The sequence below is a fragment of the Stegodyphus dumicola genome, chromosome 10 (genome assembly GCF_044657685.1).
Source record: "Stegodyphus dumicola isolate Sdum_Otavi_A_Nest chromosome 10, ASM4465768v1".
Taxonomy (NCBI): Eukaryota; Metazoa; Arthropoda; class Arachnida; order Araneae; family Eresidae; genus Stegodyphus; species Stegodyphus dumicola.
The window spans coordinates 130,897,110-130,915,715 of NC_140777.1; the positions used below are offsets into that span (position 1 = coordinate 130,897,110).

Below are 18,606 nucleotides of genomic sequence, written 5' to 3' on the forward strand. Positions count from 1 at the left end.
AAAACTGGAAAAAGCAGGGTATGATCACTTAATTGTGAATCATGTTTCAGATTGTGGATCTGGAAACAGTTGCCCACATACAAAATGTTGAAAGATTGTAAGGCTCTACTAAATAGCAAAATAAAAAAGCAAGAATGCACAGCTTATCATTATAATGAATCACAGCTGATAGAATTCATGTGACAACAGTCCTTGAGAGGAAAAATTACTTTTGATGCTATATTAAAAACAATCATAGAAAATTGGTAGCACATATACTCATATGTAAAAAGTAAGAACGAGCTTGGTGATAATCTTGGCGTCATTGTGAAGTGGGCCATGAAAATGAGAAAGTACCATTATATCTTATTTTTTTATTTAAAATAAATTATAAGGGGGAAAATAAAGGGCATCTTTTACAGATCCTAAATGATATTAAAATTATTCCTTCAAGAATTGATGTACAAAAAAGAATCACTAAAAAGTAATAAATTTTCTGCATTGGTAGTCTGATATGATTGTTTAACACATTTGTTTTACCTTAGCAGTATTCCAATATCATAAGTAGAATTAAAATTAGACTAAACAAAGAGCTGGACACTCATTACATGCAACTTAAAATTAGCATAAAATTACATCCAAAAGACTAGCAATTACACAATAAAAACAAATTTAAAGCAATTCTTACACTTTAATGTAAAGGCTCCCTACATGAAGTAGATTATGCTTCAATGTGTAAAACATGCAAAAGTTTCATAAATTAAATTTATTTCTAAAAATACAAAAATTTGTATTTATTAAAAAAATTTCTATAAAATTTACATTTACATAAAATCACCAGGATTAGAAAGAAGTAAAAAATTGTACCTCACATAAATGCATGATTAAAAATACATATATATGCATATTTGTTCTATTCGTCACATATACTCATTTTTTCACTTGTGAAAAATTTAGAATAAAACGCATATTTTAAAAAGCTTTAAAAATGTGCATCACTTTTTAAATACTGTATACATAAAAATACTTGCGGTATACAATCATCAGATATTGTAATTTTAATATAAAGTCATAAGAGAATACATACATTAAAGGAAAGGGTAAAAAAAGCATAACTTGGAATTTTTTTTTTTTTTTTTTTTTAATACACTTTAAAACTTGAAAATGCAGCATTCTACAAGAAAAATATTATTTCAATTTTTAACACAACAATTACAGTTTACAACTAAGGCCCATATCACATGGTGTTTGTTTCACACAAACAACTGTTTCGGACAATTTTTCTGCCTAGTTTACTATTTACCTAGTTACTGCCTAGTTTAATATTATTCTAAATTTAACTTTAATACGACATAGTAAAAATAAGTTTTAATAATAATAATAATAAATAAGCATTTTATTTTACTAAAAGTAAAAGTATGCTTTTTATTCTACTAAAATTCTATGTGCAGCAAAACTCAAACAGAAAAATATACAATTACAGCATAGTTTTGTAAAATCATTTTATAATTTTTTAATATAATTTTAAAATGTGAAAAAACTTGTTAGTTTCTACTTTAAACATAAAGAAAAGTCTCAAATGCATTTTATTGTCTTATGATATGAATCAAACCAGGTCATTTTAAAAGATGGCCTTTTTCGTTTCGGGGAAAATGAATCACACTCACCGACACTTTTAGCTCGTATCTAACATAATTTCAACTTTTCCTACAATGGATTAAATGTTCGCTAATATATCATAATTTAATTATCAGGATAATTATGAAAAGATGAAATATTCAAAAGCATGCAAAAGGAACAGCTAAAAAATAAAATGAACACTAAATAATGACACTATTATAAACAAATTCAGTTTCATTAATACACATATATATATCTACATGTATAAATCATAATAAAAAATAAACTTTAAATTATCAACAGTAATTTTTGGCATGCTTCTACATGAAATATATTTCTGACAAGAAAAGATGACACTATCAATGACCTGCCATAAAAACAATGAAACGATTGCTACTTTCTATTACAAAACACTGTTAAAACTTAAATGATAAATATTTTAGAAGATAATGCAATATTCAGTGAAAGAAAACCTCAAATTACAAAATGAATGAAACTAATAAAAGATCATGTAGAAAACATATGACATGATAACACTCCTTAACACTGTAATAATAATAATAATTTACAATTGATAAAAGAGGGAATTTTAGATTTTTCCTTGCGTATTTCTACCAATTAAACATTTTTTTAACTTATTTACATAGAACATTCAAAACACTACAGAAATTTTTATTCCTTCAAATTTAATCTTTCACGAGAAAATGAAACTTGAATAACAACATTTGTTCTTCATAATAGATTAAATATATCACTGAAAATGTGCATAAAAATAAAATAAAAGTACAAAAAAAAGGGAGTACAATCATTATAACATACAATACGATTAACTGAAATATATAAAGCAAATTTAACAACCGAGCTATCCTAGAAAAATTGCATATATCAATAATTATATTCATACAGTTTTAAAAGCAATCAAAATTTATGCATACAAAATTTTTAAAACATTCCAAAAATAATAGATTTTAAATATAAATTCTGAAATTTCTTACTACAGAAAATAAAACAAGTTTTATATTCAAATAAAATAATCTTAAAAATCATACTTCTTTTTTCACAAATAATTTAGAAGTCAAAACAAAGGAAAAAAATTGCAAAATAAAAGCAAAATGTGCAAAGGAATGTAACGATTCTGAAAATCAAAATTCAAAAATTAAACGACAGAAATATAACAAAATTAAGTAAAATACAGTTAGACAGATGTAGAGATTAAGATGATTTAATGTATTTACACACAAAGCCAGCTTTATGATATGATCGTGCAAAGTAACAATTCAAGATGCCATACATTTATTAAGAATATTCAACTCCATAAGCATTAAATTAGAATAATGATAGGATTATTTAGGATCTAATAATGGTAAACTGTAATTCTACATCATACTCGTTATTTAAAGAAAGGATGAACTTCACATAAACAAACATTAAGTAACATATTTATGTTTAAATTGCATTCCAAATATGAAGGAGAAAAGTTACATGATTAAATCTACCTTCATTTAAATTTCTAAATTATCAAAAAAATCATTAAGATCCCCAGTTAAAGTAGATAATTGCATATTTCTGAATATAAGCAAAACTATGTATAAGTAGAGAAGCAAGAATTTGCTACAAAAATTCAGCCTAATTTGAAGACTCCTATCTAAGTTTATTTTTAAACTGCTCTATAAATATAAATACAGCTGCATATTGCCAAATTTCAAATAATTAATTGTCTAATTTAATTAACCAATTAGTGAAACTGCAGGCGAGTCTCAGCTATTCATAAGAAGAAATCAGTACTGTAAAACTTAATGTGTATCAATATAAAATATGATAAAAATAATACTTATCAATTACTCAATTTACAACATCGGTTTCACTATCCAGTTAGTTATAAAACATTCTTAACTTACACATACACCAACTCCTAAGTGGGTGAGAACTTCTTACTTTTGCATGGAAACAAAAATATCTAGAACATATTTGCTTTAAAATACTTTTAAGACAGCTTTATTATGAAACACAAAAATTAAGAATAATGCTACTTAAATCATGATTTTTTTTTTTTTTTTTTTCTTCTAGAGTGGGAGGGCAATAAATTTTTATTCTTTACATAATGATTGCTCCTTCAAGATGTTTTCATAGGAGACAACCCTTTCAATTTTAAACTTGTTGATGCAAGAAATTAATATTTTCAACAAATGAATATAAGTCTAAAATTATCATAAATTTATACATATTTAAAATGGAACGAAAGATTTTTTTGTTTACAAAATGATTTTAAAAAGAATGTTCCAAGCTAATTTCTCAAACAATATATCCCAAAATTATACTTGTTCATTGTGAAATCAATAGAACTAATTAATGCAATTTGCTAAGTAAATTTTACTAAATCATATTTTGATTTATATTATGCCTTTCCTACACTCTCAATAAACTATTAAGTTACTGAAATAACTACTATCTATTTTCATTTTATTCATACGAGACATATACGATGTATGTTTTCTATCTTATTTTGTTTAGTTTACAGACATGGAATTCTCTTTCTATGAGGCTAAAAACAAAAACCTTTCCATAAGGTCTCCCGGAAAAGGTTTAATTTTATATTTTATTTTTCAGCAAATCAACTTACTTGAAGTCTATTATTCAATATTATATATATTATGTTTTCCTCATAAACATTAGCTTTTAGAAAAAGAAAGAAAGATATTTGTTATGATGCAAAGTCATTTAATACAGAGGTTCATAAAAAGTCAAGAAACACCATGAAAACAATTATAAAATCTGAAGGCAAAGGCAACTATGGCACATAACTTACAACTTTTTAAAAATATACACTCATAGTCAACATTCAGCAGCAAAACAACTCCAAATGTTCTTCTTAAAATAGAAATATATTTGAATATTAATATGGCAGCAAGAAATTTCTGATTAGCACAATATCGCAAAATATATACAATGTGAAAGAAAAAAAAAATGTGGTGAATAAAAGGAAGTCCCTTTTTTAATAACAATAAGTTATTAAGGCACAAAAATGAAATATCTTATTTTCACAGGGAGCCATCTTCCATCAATTTGTGCATGTCAGCAATGATACGACCTAAAAGTTCTTTATGACTGCTATCACGACTGAAAACAGCATCCAGGAAAGATGGGTTGGCAAAAAAATTAAACACGTGATCTATCCTACCTATTGATTTATCAGTCAAATGTCTCATGACAAGGTTTTTAATGAGAGCTCGACATTCATTAAGGGCTTGCAAAAGGAAGTTTCGATCATAAGAGAACTCCACTTCATAGAAACTGACAATCGCCATAGCAGTCGAATGAAACTTTTGTTTGAATTTTTCTGCAGTGCACAGTTCATCCTGATTAAACTGATCATTTCGATACAGAATGCCAATCTTGATCACAATCTAAACAGAAAAATTAATAAGATGTTTCAGTTGAAAATAATAAAATAAAACAACATAAAATCACTACTTAAAAATTTTATTTTCTTTGATAATTTCCATTAGATCACATTACATACCAGTTACAAATAAGCAACAAATCTGCACACATAAAAAACTCGAGCCTGATTTTCAATAATATAAAAGATTCCATTCAAAGATGTAAAAGTATCCATTAGACAGTTTATATTCAATCAGAAATACATATAAAAATTTTTTAAAACTTAAACTTTTATTATATAATTGAATATTTTTGTGAGCTACAGGATTATTGATGTTTCTTTGAATAATAAGTCCAGATAAGCAGTAAGAAATTAACAACCTATTATGAAAATAAGCAGCACACACAGCACATTAAATATCTGAAAAAACTTAAATGTATATATTAAGCAAACCTTCTTTAGAATACTAAATAAATCATAAAGTCCTCAAATAGCTCTCAAGATAGAGCCGTAACTCATAATTAGCTAAATGCTAAATCTTGCAGTTTCACAAATGAACTCCCTAGTTCTCTGATCCACATTTATACCCTGTAGCTTGGGCTCCAGAAACTTCTATACATCAACAGAAGGTTGACTTTCCTGCAAACTAAGTACAGAAAACAGCATACTTACCAACCTATGACACCCAAAAATCAGAAGATTTTTTTAAGAAATCGGGAGATTTTTCACAATGTCAAAAAGACTTTTTAAATGATGAAAATATAGTTTTTAATAATGAATTAACTTTAAATAGTAACTAATTCTTAAATGCAAGCAACACAAAAATACCTTACACATAAAAAACATTTTTATTACTTGCATCGATTAAGAAAAAAGAAAACCACTTTAATCAGTTTTCGAACAAATGTTATAAACAGTGGCAGATTTTGCTTTCTTTAAGAAAGAAACTTCATAATTTTGTTCGTAGTAATTGCCACGTAGGCCTGCTTTCGCTAATAAAAGCTTTTCTAATAAAAGCTTTTCATCACTAATATTAGATCTAAATTTAGTCCTCGTTTTCGCAACAATACTGAAAATTTTCTCACACTCTGCATTATTATGGTGAACTGTCAAGATGGCCAACATAATTCTAGACAGCTCACTACATTTTAAAATTCCATCAGCAGACATTCTGCATTAGCAACTTTTTGGTCCTCTGTTTCCGAAGAAAAATTTTATTTTTCGTTTTTTTCAACACAACTCATGTTGTCCTTGTGTTTTTGTGTATGCACATGTTTGAGAACATCCGCCCTTCCACCATGTGAAATCAAAAAATCGCAACGACAGGCAGTATACATCACAAATTTATTACATTTCCTTGAGGAAATAATGGAAGGAAAGTCAAATGTGTACGATTTTTGAAACGTACACGAGTATTTCCCCTTTCTGGCAGACATAACAAAAGATGATAATTTCTAAAACTATTTCCCTAAGGCACGTATACTCAAACAACTCAGGACAAAATGACCGAAATAACTAAAGAACATCCAAATAACCGCTTGTTTTGTCCTCATTGGCTAATTAATATATGCCAGATGACACGTAGTGGAACACGATGCCCCCATTGGAGAACTGGAGAACGACGTTTCTGGATACGTATATGCTCTGCTCTCACTTACAAAGCAGAAGTTATCTAATTCGCAAGGTTTTGTTTTAGATATAACCTAGAGAAAATTCAATTGCTTTCAGACTGCCAAAATCACTTTTTTTTTTTTTTTTCTCTTGTTTATATAACAAAATATTAAGCCAAGTTCCATAAAAATTGTGAGAAATTTTAAGAATAAGAAAAAGTCGGGAGAAATATATTGTAAATCGGGTTGGCGGGAGAGCGGTCGAAAATCGGGAGTCTCCCGCCTAAATCGGGAGAGTTGGCAACTCTGAAACAGCTTATTAGCAGGAAAAATATCCAGAACAATCTAACCCAGATATTCAAAACTTCCTTAAACTATGCCTTTTTTAAAAGAATGGTTTCCTTCATCTTTTTCTTACGTTTTTCTCTACTGTAGACTATTACATAATAATAATGCAAATAATTGTGAATAAATGACATAAAAATAAAAATTAGACTAAGAATATGAACAAAGGTCTTGACAAAACTGCTTAATAGATTTATGGTTTATTATTTTTAATTCTGTAAATATAAGCAAGTTTTCAGACACAAAATGAAAGATTCTAAGTGCCCCAAAATTTTATTTAAATTAATGTTTTAGAATCATTAGGTCATATCAAAAGGAAACTGAAGAAATTTTTTCTTCAGTTTTTTTCAGTCAAAATTTTTTTTTTCTTCACAAGAATGTGAACTCAGGACCACCCAAATATGCACCAAGCATGCTTCAAATTACACTGCAAAAGCATGCAGAAATCAGATAAAAAATATCTTATATACTTCCTTTTCAAAGAGCAACCAGGGATGAGGAGACCCAATTGCCAAATCCTAGTGGTGATGAATTATCATCCAACACCTTTTATTTCGGGAACCACTTGTAGAGTATTTCAGAATTTTTCAGTGTCAGAAAACTGACAAAATCTGCAATGCCCTCGCCAAGATTCAAACTCCGGACCTCCAAAATATGCATTATTGTGCTTACACAACAAAGGCCTGCAGAAAGGAGGGAGAAACACTATATAATGCAATCGCTATGCTTGATGCACAGATGCAGTTCTTTTAAGGACAGCGTGTAAAACTGCTTAACTTAGTTTTGAAATCATCTCATTCAAAAACACTGAATCTGATTCTTGCTTCTGTACCAAATTATTGACTTCATTAAAGCCTGCTTCCTCTAGGTTAGAAGAGGGAAAAGTGAATGTTGATTCAACAGCTACTACTATTCTATGATATTTCTCTCAGATGAATTTTAAATTCCAAAGCTTAGCATACACATCTGTTCTAAATACGACTTGAAAATTTGATAATATAATGCTGATTTTTGTCGTTTGACTTCTAAATTAATACTCTTCACTGCATTGAACTCTTCTTGCATTAATATCAAGATCAAATATGTCACAGTTCAATAGTCGTGAGCCATGCTAAGCACATTAAAATTTTCAATGTCTCAGAAGTAATCATTTTTTTAATGTATATGTTAAATGTATGTGTGCTTGTCCAAAACCACAATTTGCCCACCCTTATCAGCCTTCGAAATTATAACAGTAGGATTAGAATAAATTTCATGCAAGGCATTTTTTTTTTTTTTTTTTTTTTTTTTTTGGTTGAGATTCGAAACAAATGAATTGTTGTTAAAATTCACATTATAAGTAATTAAATGGCGAATTGCTTCTTTGTGTGTTTCTGAAATTTTAGAGAATTTAAAAGCTTTTTCAGTAGGGGTGATGATTTGAGGAATTGAAGGTTTCGATGACTAGGAAAAGTTAAAGTTATATTTTAATACATTCATTTGATCCTCTGAAAGATTCACCTTCGAGATATTAACAATGGGATTAGTGTTAACAGTAGGAAGATCCACAAGATAGGCTGGGCTAGTTAATCACTTTTTAAATAGTTGATACCAAATATTAGAGCCCTGTATTATATTTAAAGAAATTAAATAATGAAGAATCTACATAAATGTATGCATGTTTCTCATACTGTGACAAAAGAATGATACCTAGAGCCATCAAATTTTGAATAACGTACATCTGGAAGCCTGAATTTGGAATTTGCTTTATTATCTACTTCATATTTTAAAGCATTTATGAGTTTTTGATTAAGAAACTCAACGATTTCAAAGTGAGCAATGGCAGCAACACTGCACTGTACGGGGGGGTGGCACTTTTATCTCCAGCACGCGAAACTCTGTATAGGAAATTCTAAAGATATGATCTTTTAAATATTTTGTGATATTGCTGTTGAACTGAATTTTATGGTTTAAGTACGAAGAAGATGGTATTTAATAAATAAAAATAACACACTAAACGTTAAAAAAAAAGGCCCATTTGGGAAGAATATGAAATCTGAAAGCTTTCAGATTGACTTGAGACAAATCCGAATTCTACTCTAATGCAACATTCAATGAAATCTCGTTTTACATGCCCAACAAAATACCGCAGGCTAAAGGTAAAGATAAAAATTAAGTTCTGACCAACATGGGGAAAAAAATCCCTCACACCAATGTGAGCAAACTGCTGTCAAACAAAGCCTCTCTTCTAAAACCTCACCATTCATTAGATGTGTGAGAGATTAGATGTGATGAGTCATTAGATGTGTGAGAACAACATTTGGCCTCTGTTACCTTCCAAAAACAAGGAGGTCATAACACAAAGAGAGAAATTCAAACCTACCTTTTAATAGCTACTTACCAAAAACTCATCGCTTTACCATTTGGTCACTAACTAGCCCCCTGTACATTCTCTCCTTTCTAAAGTGCAATTTATTTTCAAACAAAAATGTTTTCTCTCTAGTCAAACAAAAACCTAGCAACTCTTTACTCATTATAAACTCCTATTCACCACACCCACTAAGAAATTCTATTTGGAGAACACTGACTAAGTAATGAACAACTCTTCCTCTCCTTCTCTAACTGCAAAACAGACATGCAGAAAAATCTCTCTGTTGCATGTCAGCCTCACCCAGAAATTCCAATTGTGCGAGCTAGCAACATAAGGAAATATATCCAAACAACTTCATGTAAAGTTTAAAATGTTAAAACACAAATGATTTAAAATTTGGGAACAACAATTGTGTGAATAATACAGCATCCACCCCCTCACAAGTTGTTAAGGTAATCCACTCATTTGCTATGTATCCATGGATAATGTTTGAGCAACACTAGCAGGAAGCAAATATGCTAATAGCAAGCAACGTATGAGTATACATGAGTTCAAGGCTAATTTCGGCACAATCTTAAACAAATCTTGCTTCAAAAGTTGGTAGGTTCAAGATCAAAATTAAGAAGACTCTTAATTACTTAATTAACATCACTAATGCTAATAAAAGTGTTTATGAGAATGAACATATACTCTTGAAAAATCTGAAATCCAAATTTTATGTGTAAAAACACTGAAAGATCAAATTTAACCCATTCACAGGTAAACAGAAAATAACTGAAAAATCAACATTATTTATGTTCAAATAAAACATTTCATCTTTTTATATAAAAATACAAATGTAATTTGTATTAATTTATTTGTGTATTTTAAAAATTAGTATGGTTTCTCATACTTAAAAAATGTAACATTAATATAATGGCTATTGCAAAGTCAAACTTTTGTGTAAGGCCCACAAAACATTTTGCACTCAAATTTCATACAAACTGTGCATAATTACTGTTTGACGGTCACCAAGTATACAACTTATATTTTCAGATTTTTCTCAATTATAAGGGCTAATACATGAGGTTTAGTAACATTCAATTTTACATTTGCATGTCTATAAATTATCCTTGTCCTCATTCTGCAATAAGAATTTTCATTTTTAGAGTTATTTAAAAAAATTCGTGATTTCAAAGATAATACAGCAATCACTATATAAAATTATGAAAATGTGATTTTGAGGAGTTCTTTCAGAATTTCATGCACTAATCATGCATAAACAAAATGTGCAAAGCACCCATCACTTTCATTTCCTTGATTTTTATTATACAGTCAAAAGTCTTTAATCCGGACATCCATAATCCGGAATGATCTATAATCTGGACCTCAAAGCTACAAACTTTCTGTGCATGCGTAAAGGGATAATGCATTTATGCATGTGCATAATACGTTTATGCATGCACGTTTAATGTATAACGGACGGTATAAGTTAAGCTAAAATTATCTAATTATCTATTTCAGTTAATGTTGCAGATTGTATTGTTCCTTAATCTTCTAATTGAATTTGGCTTATTATTTTTTGCAGACTGTTAGAGCAATTTTATAAAAGTAAGCTTGAACTTTCGATTATGTCAAAAAGAATTTCCGATTCTGGAGCTGCCAAAGGACTTACAAAGCAAAAGCATGTTTCGATGTCCATCAAACAAAAAGTGGAATTGCTGCAAAAAATGGATAAAGACATATCCTTTGTTTCTTTAACCATTCCGAAATCTGTTTATCAATTTCACTCTGCTCTGCAGGGGGGGGGGGGGCGTCGCGGCACGCAATGAACTGGAAGTTGATCTGTCAGCACTATCCTTATCTAAAGGGCAGATTTTTTATTTTATTCAGCTTATAATTCCTTACTAAATGTACTATTTCATCTCGATGTACTCCGTCTTTGATATGATTTAAATCAAATTCCTCGTCATTATAAATATCACAAATACACATCAAATAGTTTTCTGGTTGCAATTTTCTAATTTCGACTAAACGTAATGTATGCTTTACGCATGTGCGTGTTGAAAGAAATGTTTAATAAAGTAAACAAATAAATATTAAGCTTTTTTTTTGTAAATTTTGATACCCTTTAGATCATAATTGCTCTTTATTTCATAAATTACGGTTTCATATTTTTAATTTTATAATTTCTGCATGCCATCTTACCAGATTTAAACTGATGATCTATAATCTGAAAAAACCGATAATCCGGAATCGCCAAAATCCCGACGAGTCCAGATTAAAGATTTTTGACTGTATATCTACACAATTATTAAAAACAGCAATAATGCTCAACTTCTTTAACTATAAAGTTATGCAGATTTTTTTATAATTCCCCTTTCCAAAATTTTCCAACAGTGTTTCAGACCCTTCAACTACAAGCCAAATAGATTTTCACTGAATATCTACAGAAACATTTCAATTAATGAAAGATAACACTCCCCTCCCACTAAATCTTTTTGTTCATGTTCTAATGTAATGGTTAATTTACTTGTTTATTTGAATACTGAAAAGCATATTAAGGCTACTTATTCACAGAAATTAATATCTTTGTGCAGGACTTTCTAATAGAGAGCAATTCATTTAACTACATAAAAGTATATATTTTACCAAACAGAGATTTGAATCGAAAATAAACCCATGTTCTGAGACCTACTCTACCATGATTCTGTACTGGGATACTAAACAAAAATGATGCTAAAATCCATCTGGAAATACATTTCCCCCTGTATCTCATTTGATATAATTTTAGTTCTCAAGCATGTTCACTCAAAATAATCATAATCATAATAATAAAATAAGATTGATCTTTACATTATGGTAACTTGGCGTTTTTTTGGCGAAAATTTGGCGACCAACTCTCCTACAGCAACCGTCTATTTTTTTTCCCGCCGCCATTTTGTCTTCACGAAGTAAAGACATGTTTCTTTTCTTTTTATCTACTGAACACTTCTTCCAACAATCTACTAGCCGAATTACACTTATGCTAGAAATTTTATCTAACAAAACTGCTTAATCATGACAAATATTCACTGCAAAATTGGGAAAAAGTGCACAATACCATACTCCTTATGCGTTTTTCAAAATAACACATACACATAAACCATGTACACGCCGACTTATTTTTACTTAAAAAAACATCCCAGAATTGCACAAAAATGGCATTGCGCACACTCTTCACTATATCCATGTACACTGCTTTTTTCTCATAAATTAGAAAAATTTCACGAAAATACATGACAATTTTCTCAATCTTTAAACCCGGTAAAAAGAACATATATGAAATTACCTGATCGCGAAAAAGTATTTACCCTTTACAAATATGAACATTTCCACATATAAAATAAATAAAATATCCAAAAACTTTTACCTCTAAATCATCTATTACATTATACACGTCACCAACGAATTCATACCGCAAGCATTACAAATACTTAGTATCAAATATTTTAATTATTTCCATGCACGTTTACTTCAACTTAAATGTATACCAAATTCCTACAAACATAAAATTCACAAAATAACTATCATTTAATTAAAATATAATTAAATTCAAAAACACTACTTAAAATATAAATGAGCACATACATTAAATTAATACATACATAAATACCCATTTCGAATTCACTTTAGTTACGGCCATGGGATCCAAAAATTCACGAACACTGTTTCACACAACACAGAATAAAGCCAAATACAAAATTTCCAGATTTTTTCCCGATTTCCCCCCCTTTTCCGATTAAAGAACTGTAATTCGTCCATTAATATCACATGACATATCCCATGATCTCTCATTTCCCTCACACAAAATAATGCGTAATCAGAACTGAGTACTGCTCACATTATTACCAAAGTCCCAGGTAGTAACCTTTATCGCCTCCAAAATGTCGCCAAACTACCAGTTACCATATTGTAAAGATCAACCTAAAATAATATAATCACTCAAAATTATCCATCTTAAAAATATTGGATAATTGTTGTTAATATAAAACATTTGATGCTAGAAAAATTAGAGGAGTATGATTCTCTTTATATTTATTTTCAGAATAAATCTGAAAAAGAGTTTTGGCAGAATGCCAGCCAAGACTGTGTTTGTGACATGACTATACATGAGGAAAGACTATACAGACAAACTATACATGAGGAAAGGATACACAAAAGCATATCTTGTTAGTATAATTAATAAAAAATTATGTGAATTATAAATTTTTCACCTTGCAAGTAAAAAAATTCTTACTTTAATAATATTTTTTACTACTTTTTCTGCTTCTTTCTTATTTCCAGAGTGGGCTCGTCCCAAACGATATAAGTTGTCAAGCAAATTTCCAGTTGTATCATCAATAAATACTTTGGCAATACTCTTGTTAGCCATGCGGCTGAGAAGTTTCTTTTGGGCTCGGAAACCAATGTCCTTCGCACGAAAGTTGGCTTCACCCACTGTAATACACATTTTACACATATAAATGTTTACATCAAAACACAAAAAAAAAATTTAATAGAAAGAAAATAAGTTACTAAGCAAACAATATTAATAATTCTTGAATAAATGCACAATAATTCTCTGAAATGAACAAAGCAAAGATCAATTTCATCTCCCATTTAATGACGGTTCAAATCACAGCATTCATATTTACAGAAATTAGCTCTGAAAAGGAAGAAAATTTAAATATTTTTTTTTTTCAAAATTTAACCCAAAATTATAAATTATAGCTGCAATTAACTTGTTTGTACCAATAAAATCACATCCACAGCTAACACTGAAAAACACATATATAGTAATGTTATATAAATGGCAATCCATATTCAGATATAGTTATAAATTATTAGTTATTTACTCATTTCTTATAAAAATATACATATAAATAAAAAAAGTAAACAAAAGTAAAAAAAAATCTGAAAGGTTTCAGATTTTAAATTATGTTCAAAGGGGCATTTTTTTTGTTTTGCGTGTTACCTTTATTTATTAAATATCATGTTCTACATACTCAAACTATAAAATTCAGTTCAACAGCAATATTGCAAATTAATTTTAAAATGAGCCCATCTTTAGAATTTCCGATACACAGTTTGCTCGCTTTGAATCGTTTAGTTTTTTAATCAAAAATTCGTTGAAGTATTACAGAATCTGAAATCGCAAATAAAACAACTTCAAATTAAAATTAGGGCTTCCACATGCCCATATTCTACAGAAAATTACGTTACTCAAATTTTGATGGCTCTACTTAGGTACAGTCATTTTATCACAATGCAAGAAACATACATATATTTATGCAGATTCTTCATTATTTAATTTCTTTAAATATACGATAGAGCAATAACATATTGTGGCAACGATTTGAAAAGTGATACAGCCTCTTAAAGTTTTCAACGGAAAATGCCAAAATGAAATTAATAGTCCTTCAGGGCAAACTGCCCCTTTGGACTAAAAATTAGATTAACGTGATTTAATCAAAGAACATTAAAGAATAGAACTCCTTCCCCTATTTATATTACAGTGATATTGCATTTTCAATCTATGAATCACAAGTTTATGAATGATTTTTGACTAATGACAAAACTTGCAAAATAAGAATAATTTAAAGATGTAGAACAGACTGGCAGTACACAAGTAATTAAACAAGCTACGATTCCAAAAAGCACAAACAAAATTTCAAACTTAATAATAACACAGTAGATAAATCACACAAAATGTGAAAGTACCATATTTAATAAAAAATAAGAGTTCCCCCCCCACACACACACACATTTTAAAAGAAATGTTAATAAATAAAAAGGTAAGATATTTATTTTGTTTTGCACTAATTCTCAAAAAGTATCTTGGGTTTTTTTTTTTCCTATCCTACAAAATTTCCTTGAAATAACAGCATAATTAGTTGCAGCCCAAGAACACTGTTTGTGATACATTGTTATGTTTTTTTTTTTTTTTTTTTTTTTTTTTTTTTTTTTCCCCGAGGCATACCAGTGACAAGATTGTAGATGTGAGCCTAAATGGAAATTGCTCATAGAATTAGTTTATATAGTTGTTTTATAGTTGTGTGGTTTATTCAATATTTAAATTGTGCAATTAATATACATTAATTGTACTGTAACTATGATTCGTTTCTCAAATTACCAGTTTCTAAAATGCTATTAAATTTTGGAACAAAAATGTAGCAAAAAAGGAAATCTCAATTTTGAATAAATACAGTAAAAAGAGAGAAAAATCAAATCATTCTATACTCATAGGCATAATATATGATGTCAGAAACATCTATAAATTATAAAAATGCTACAATTTTTCATAATCACCAACTGGATGTATGACAAATTAAATATATTTCAAATTGTATTAATCAAATACATTATGATAAATAAAATGAAAAATTAAAATATTAAAAAGTATGTTTAAAAGATGAAATGAATGGAAAATCTTCATTTTAAATTGCTCTTTTTAATTACAAAATATAAACTTCTTTTAAAATATTAATATAAGCTTACTTTTTGTAAACACCAGAAGTTTTCGCTCTTCTATCTGTAAAAAATATAGTTAAAAAGTTCAAATCAACAAATGCTTAATTAAAAGAATTTCTACACTTAGCAGCTTTAATACAATAAACTTATAAATGTAATCATATTTCATATAAATCCACTTGAATTTAAATAAATTAAGAATAGTTTGAAAATACATAGTTAATAGAAGTCAACAATATTTACATTCTAAAAACAAATGAATGTGTTATGAATTTTGCATCTCCATTTTTACAAATATAATAATGACTACTGAATATGCTCTATTACTAAGGTCATAATTAATACTAAGAATTTAAATTTAGTCAACTGAAGAATATGACCTTGTTTTCATTACAAAAGTTTTAAAACTGTTATCATAGTTGTTCAAAACTTTTCCATGAATTATAAATTACTCTGTTTAATTTGGCACAGCATTATATAGCAGATATATTTCTGATCTCAAAAAAGTCGACTATATAGTATATTAAAGTTTTAATATGAAATTATACAGAATACACAACTGCACATATATATATCCTGGATATTACACATACTTAATTTGTTTAGCATATGCACCCTTCGACTTAATTTGTTTTTTTTTTTTTTTCACATATGACATACAGACCGCATAATTTTCATATCCAATAAATAAATAAGGTATATAATTTAAAATCTTCTAAAACAATATTTACAGAACACAGCATCATCGATAATACTGTAAACTAAAAAGCAGATTACATGCTCATTCTATTAATTAACAAATCAACTAAAATTCTACATCCTCCAATCATAAACAAAGCCTACACACGAAGTCAAAACGTCTTCATTTCCTCCTTTCAAATGCAGTGACACACAGGAAGTTTATAGGTGCTAAATAACAAATAAAGCGTACGGCAGCTTTTTAATGGTAAAAATGCATTAAGAAAACAGTAAGTCTTGAAGAAGGACATACAAAATGCAAACACTTTAGATATCTGAATTTATTTTATCAACAGAAAAACAATAATGAAATTAGCATAAATACAGCAAATAAAATTCCATGCGGAAATGGAAGTCCGTATAAATGGAAGTCAAGAATGAGAAGTAACGATGTATTACCTGCTGCATAAAAAGCAATAGATCAGCGCAAAAATTTGAAATCAGTGTAGTTAAAAATAAATGAATTAATGACAAATTTAAAGCATATGCAAGTATCAACAATGCGTTCTTCATGCAAAGAAAAGTAGACCCTCCGACTTAATTTGTTTAGAGCATATGCACCCTCCGACTTAATTTTTTTTTTTCGAATATGGCATGAAGGCCGCATTATTTTCATATTCGATAAATAAAGCTAATTGGCTATAAACCAGTTAGCAAAGAATAGTGCGAAATGCTTCGGAATACAAACTTTCGCGAATGATAACCCAAGAAAATGATTACTTACATTTGAACAATCCAGAGATCAATTCAACATCCTTCTTTCAATACCTTCACGTACCAAACAATTTCTTTGATTTTAATACATGTTCCACTTCGAAAGAAAATCGCTAGACAGACAGACAAATTAGACAAATGTCTTATTTTGCATTCATTAAGTCTTTCTGCACACAGGTAGAAAAATGAAGCTTAGGTGCGGAGGAAAGATACAAAAAGAGCAAATTTTGCGTTTCAGAGAAAAAAGTTTCGTATGTTTTTATAAGAATTTCATACGCCAGATAACAAAGATGGAAAAAAACTAAAAAATATCAGGGCATATTAAATTCGTTACAGAGAACAAAAATTGTTAAGCAATTAAATATATATATATATATATATATATTTTTTTTTTTTTTTTTTTTAATTTAAGGGCTTAATTTAGATTGAGAGAGAAAGAGGAAAGTAGAAAGTAGCCTTTCGGTGCACGTGTCAATGAACGCGATGAATAAATCGAATTCTGTGCATCCTCATAGTATATAATGTCTCTCAAGTGTATGTAGCCAGTAAATATTGTATTTTATAATGTACTGAAGATGCTAACAAAAAAAAAAAAAAAAGATTAAATTTGAGAAACTAGTTACTAAAAAGTATAAGCCCTCCTGAATAATTGTTACTAAGTACCAAGAAAGGGAAAAAGAACTTCTACCTCGATGAAAACCTCTATGTAAGAACCTATGATCTAATTACACATTGTTTCTATTTTAAATGGAAGTTTCAATAGATCAAAATCTGCCAATATGCCTCTTCTTAAATGCCAATATGCTTTCTTCTCCTCATAAGACCACCTAATAGATAGCACTAATCTAATATAAGATTGAATTTCCAAAGGGGTTCAATAAGAAAATGTTTCGCTATTAACGCATCAATGTAAATAAATTATTGCTAAAATAAGTTTCTTAACAGCAATCAGAAATTTGTCTCGTGATATTTGTTTTCAAAAGTCAGTATCGAAAGAATACTTCTTACCTTTACAGGCGAAGATATCTTAACTTGAATTTCCTTTTCAATGGTTGAGAGATTATCAGTAGAGTCTATGGATACAACAAATCAACAAAAAATGATTCTGAATCACCCAATGTACAACACTAGTTATCGATATGAATATCCTCCTGGAGAAAATAAAGCCAGTTTTTTAGTTGAGCAAATGATCTGCAGAAAGGTATTTGATTTTCTGATCAGTGCTTTTAAATCATGGCTATTGTGAATATCTTTTCAAAACGGCAACATAAATATTTGTGGTTAAAGTATAGTATATTATACATATATATGACATATATAAGAAGTTACTTAATACATACGTTCACTTAATACATAAAGCGATTATAACCCAAGTAGCACACGACATTGCAAACTGG

At 28.8% G+C, this 18,606-nt stretch overlaps 1 protein-coding gene across 1 annotated transcript; it reads right to left on the reverse strand.

Moving 5' to 3' along the window:
* Nucleotides 1-1,101: 1,101 nt before the first annotated feature.
* sigmar (Tumor necrosis factor alpha-induced protein 8-like protein sigmar) lies at nt 1,102-17,354 on the reverse strand. Its single transcript, XM_035353029.2, has 4 exons — nt 17,220-17,354; nt 15,785-15,818; nt 13,545-13,744; nt 1,102-5,003 (listed from the first exon to the last, which is right to left on the reverse strand). Coding segments are annotated over exons 2-4 (567 nt in total). The 5' UTR covers nt 15,786-15,818; nt 17,220-17,354; the 3' UTR covers nt 1,102-4,637.
* Nucleotides 17,355-18,606: the final 1,252 nt, after the last annotated feature.

Bases quoted from the DNA above. Each gene is read 5' to 3' on its own strand.
- sigmar (XM_035353029.2), bottom strand. The intron at 5,004-13,544 runs GTAAGAATTTTT...TTTTCTGTTTAG, and splicing joins TAGTAAAAAATATTATTAAA to ATTGTGATCAAGATTGGCAT.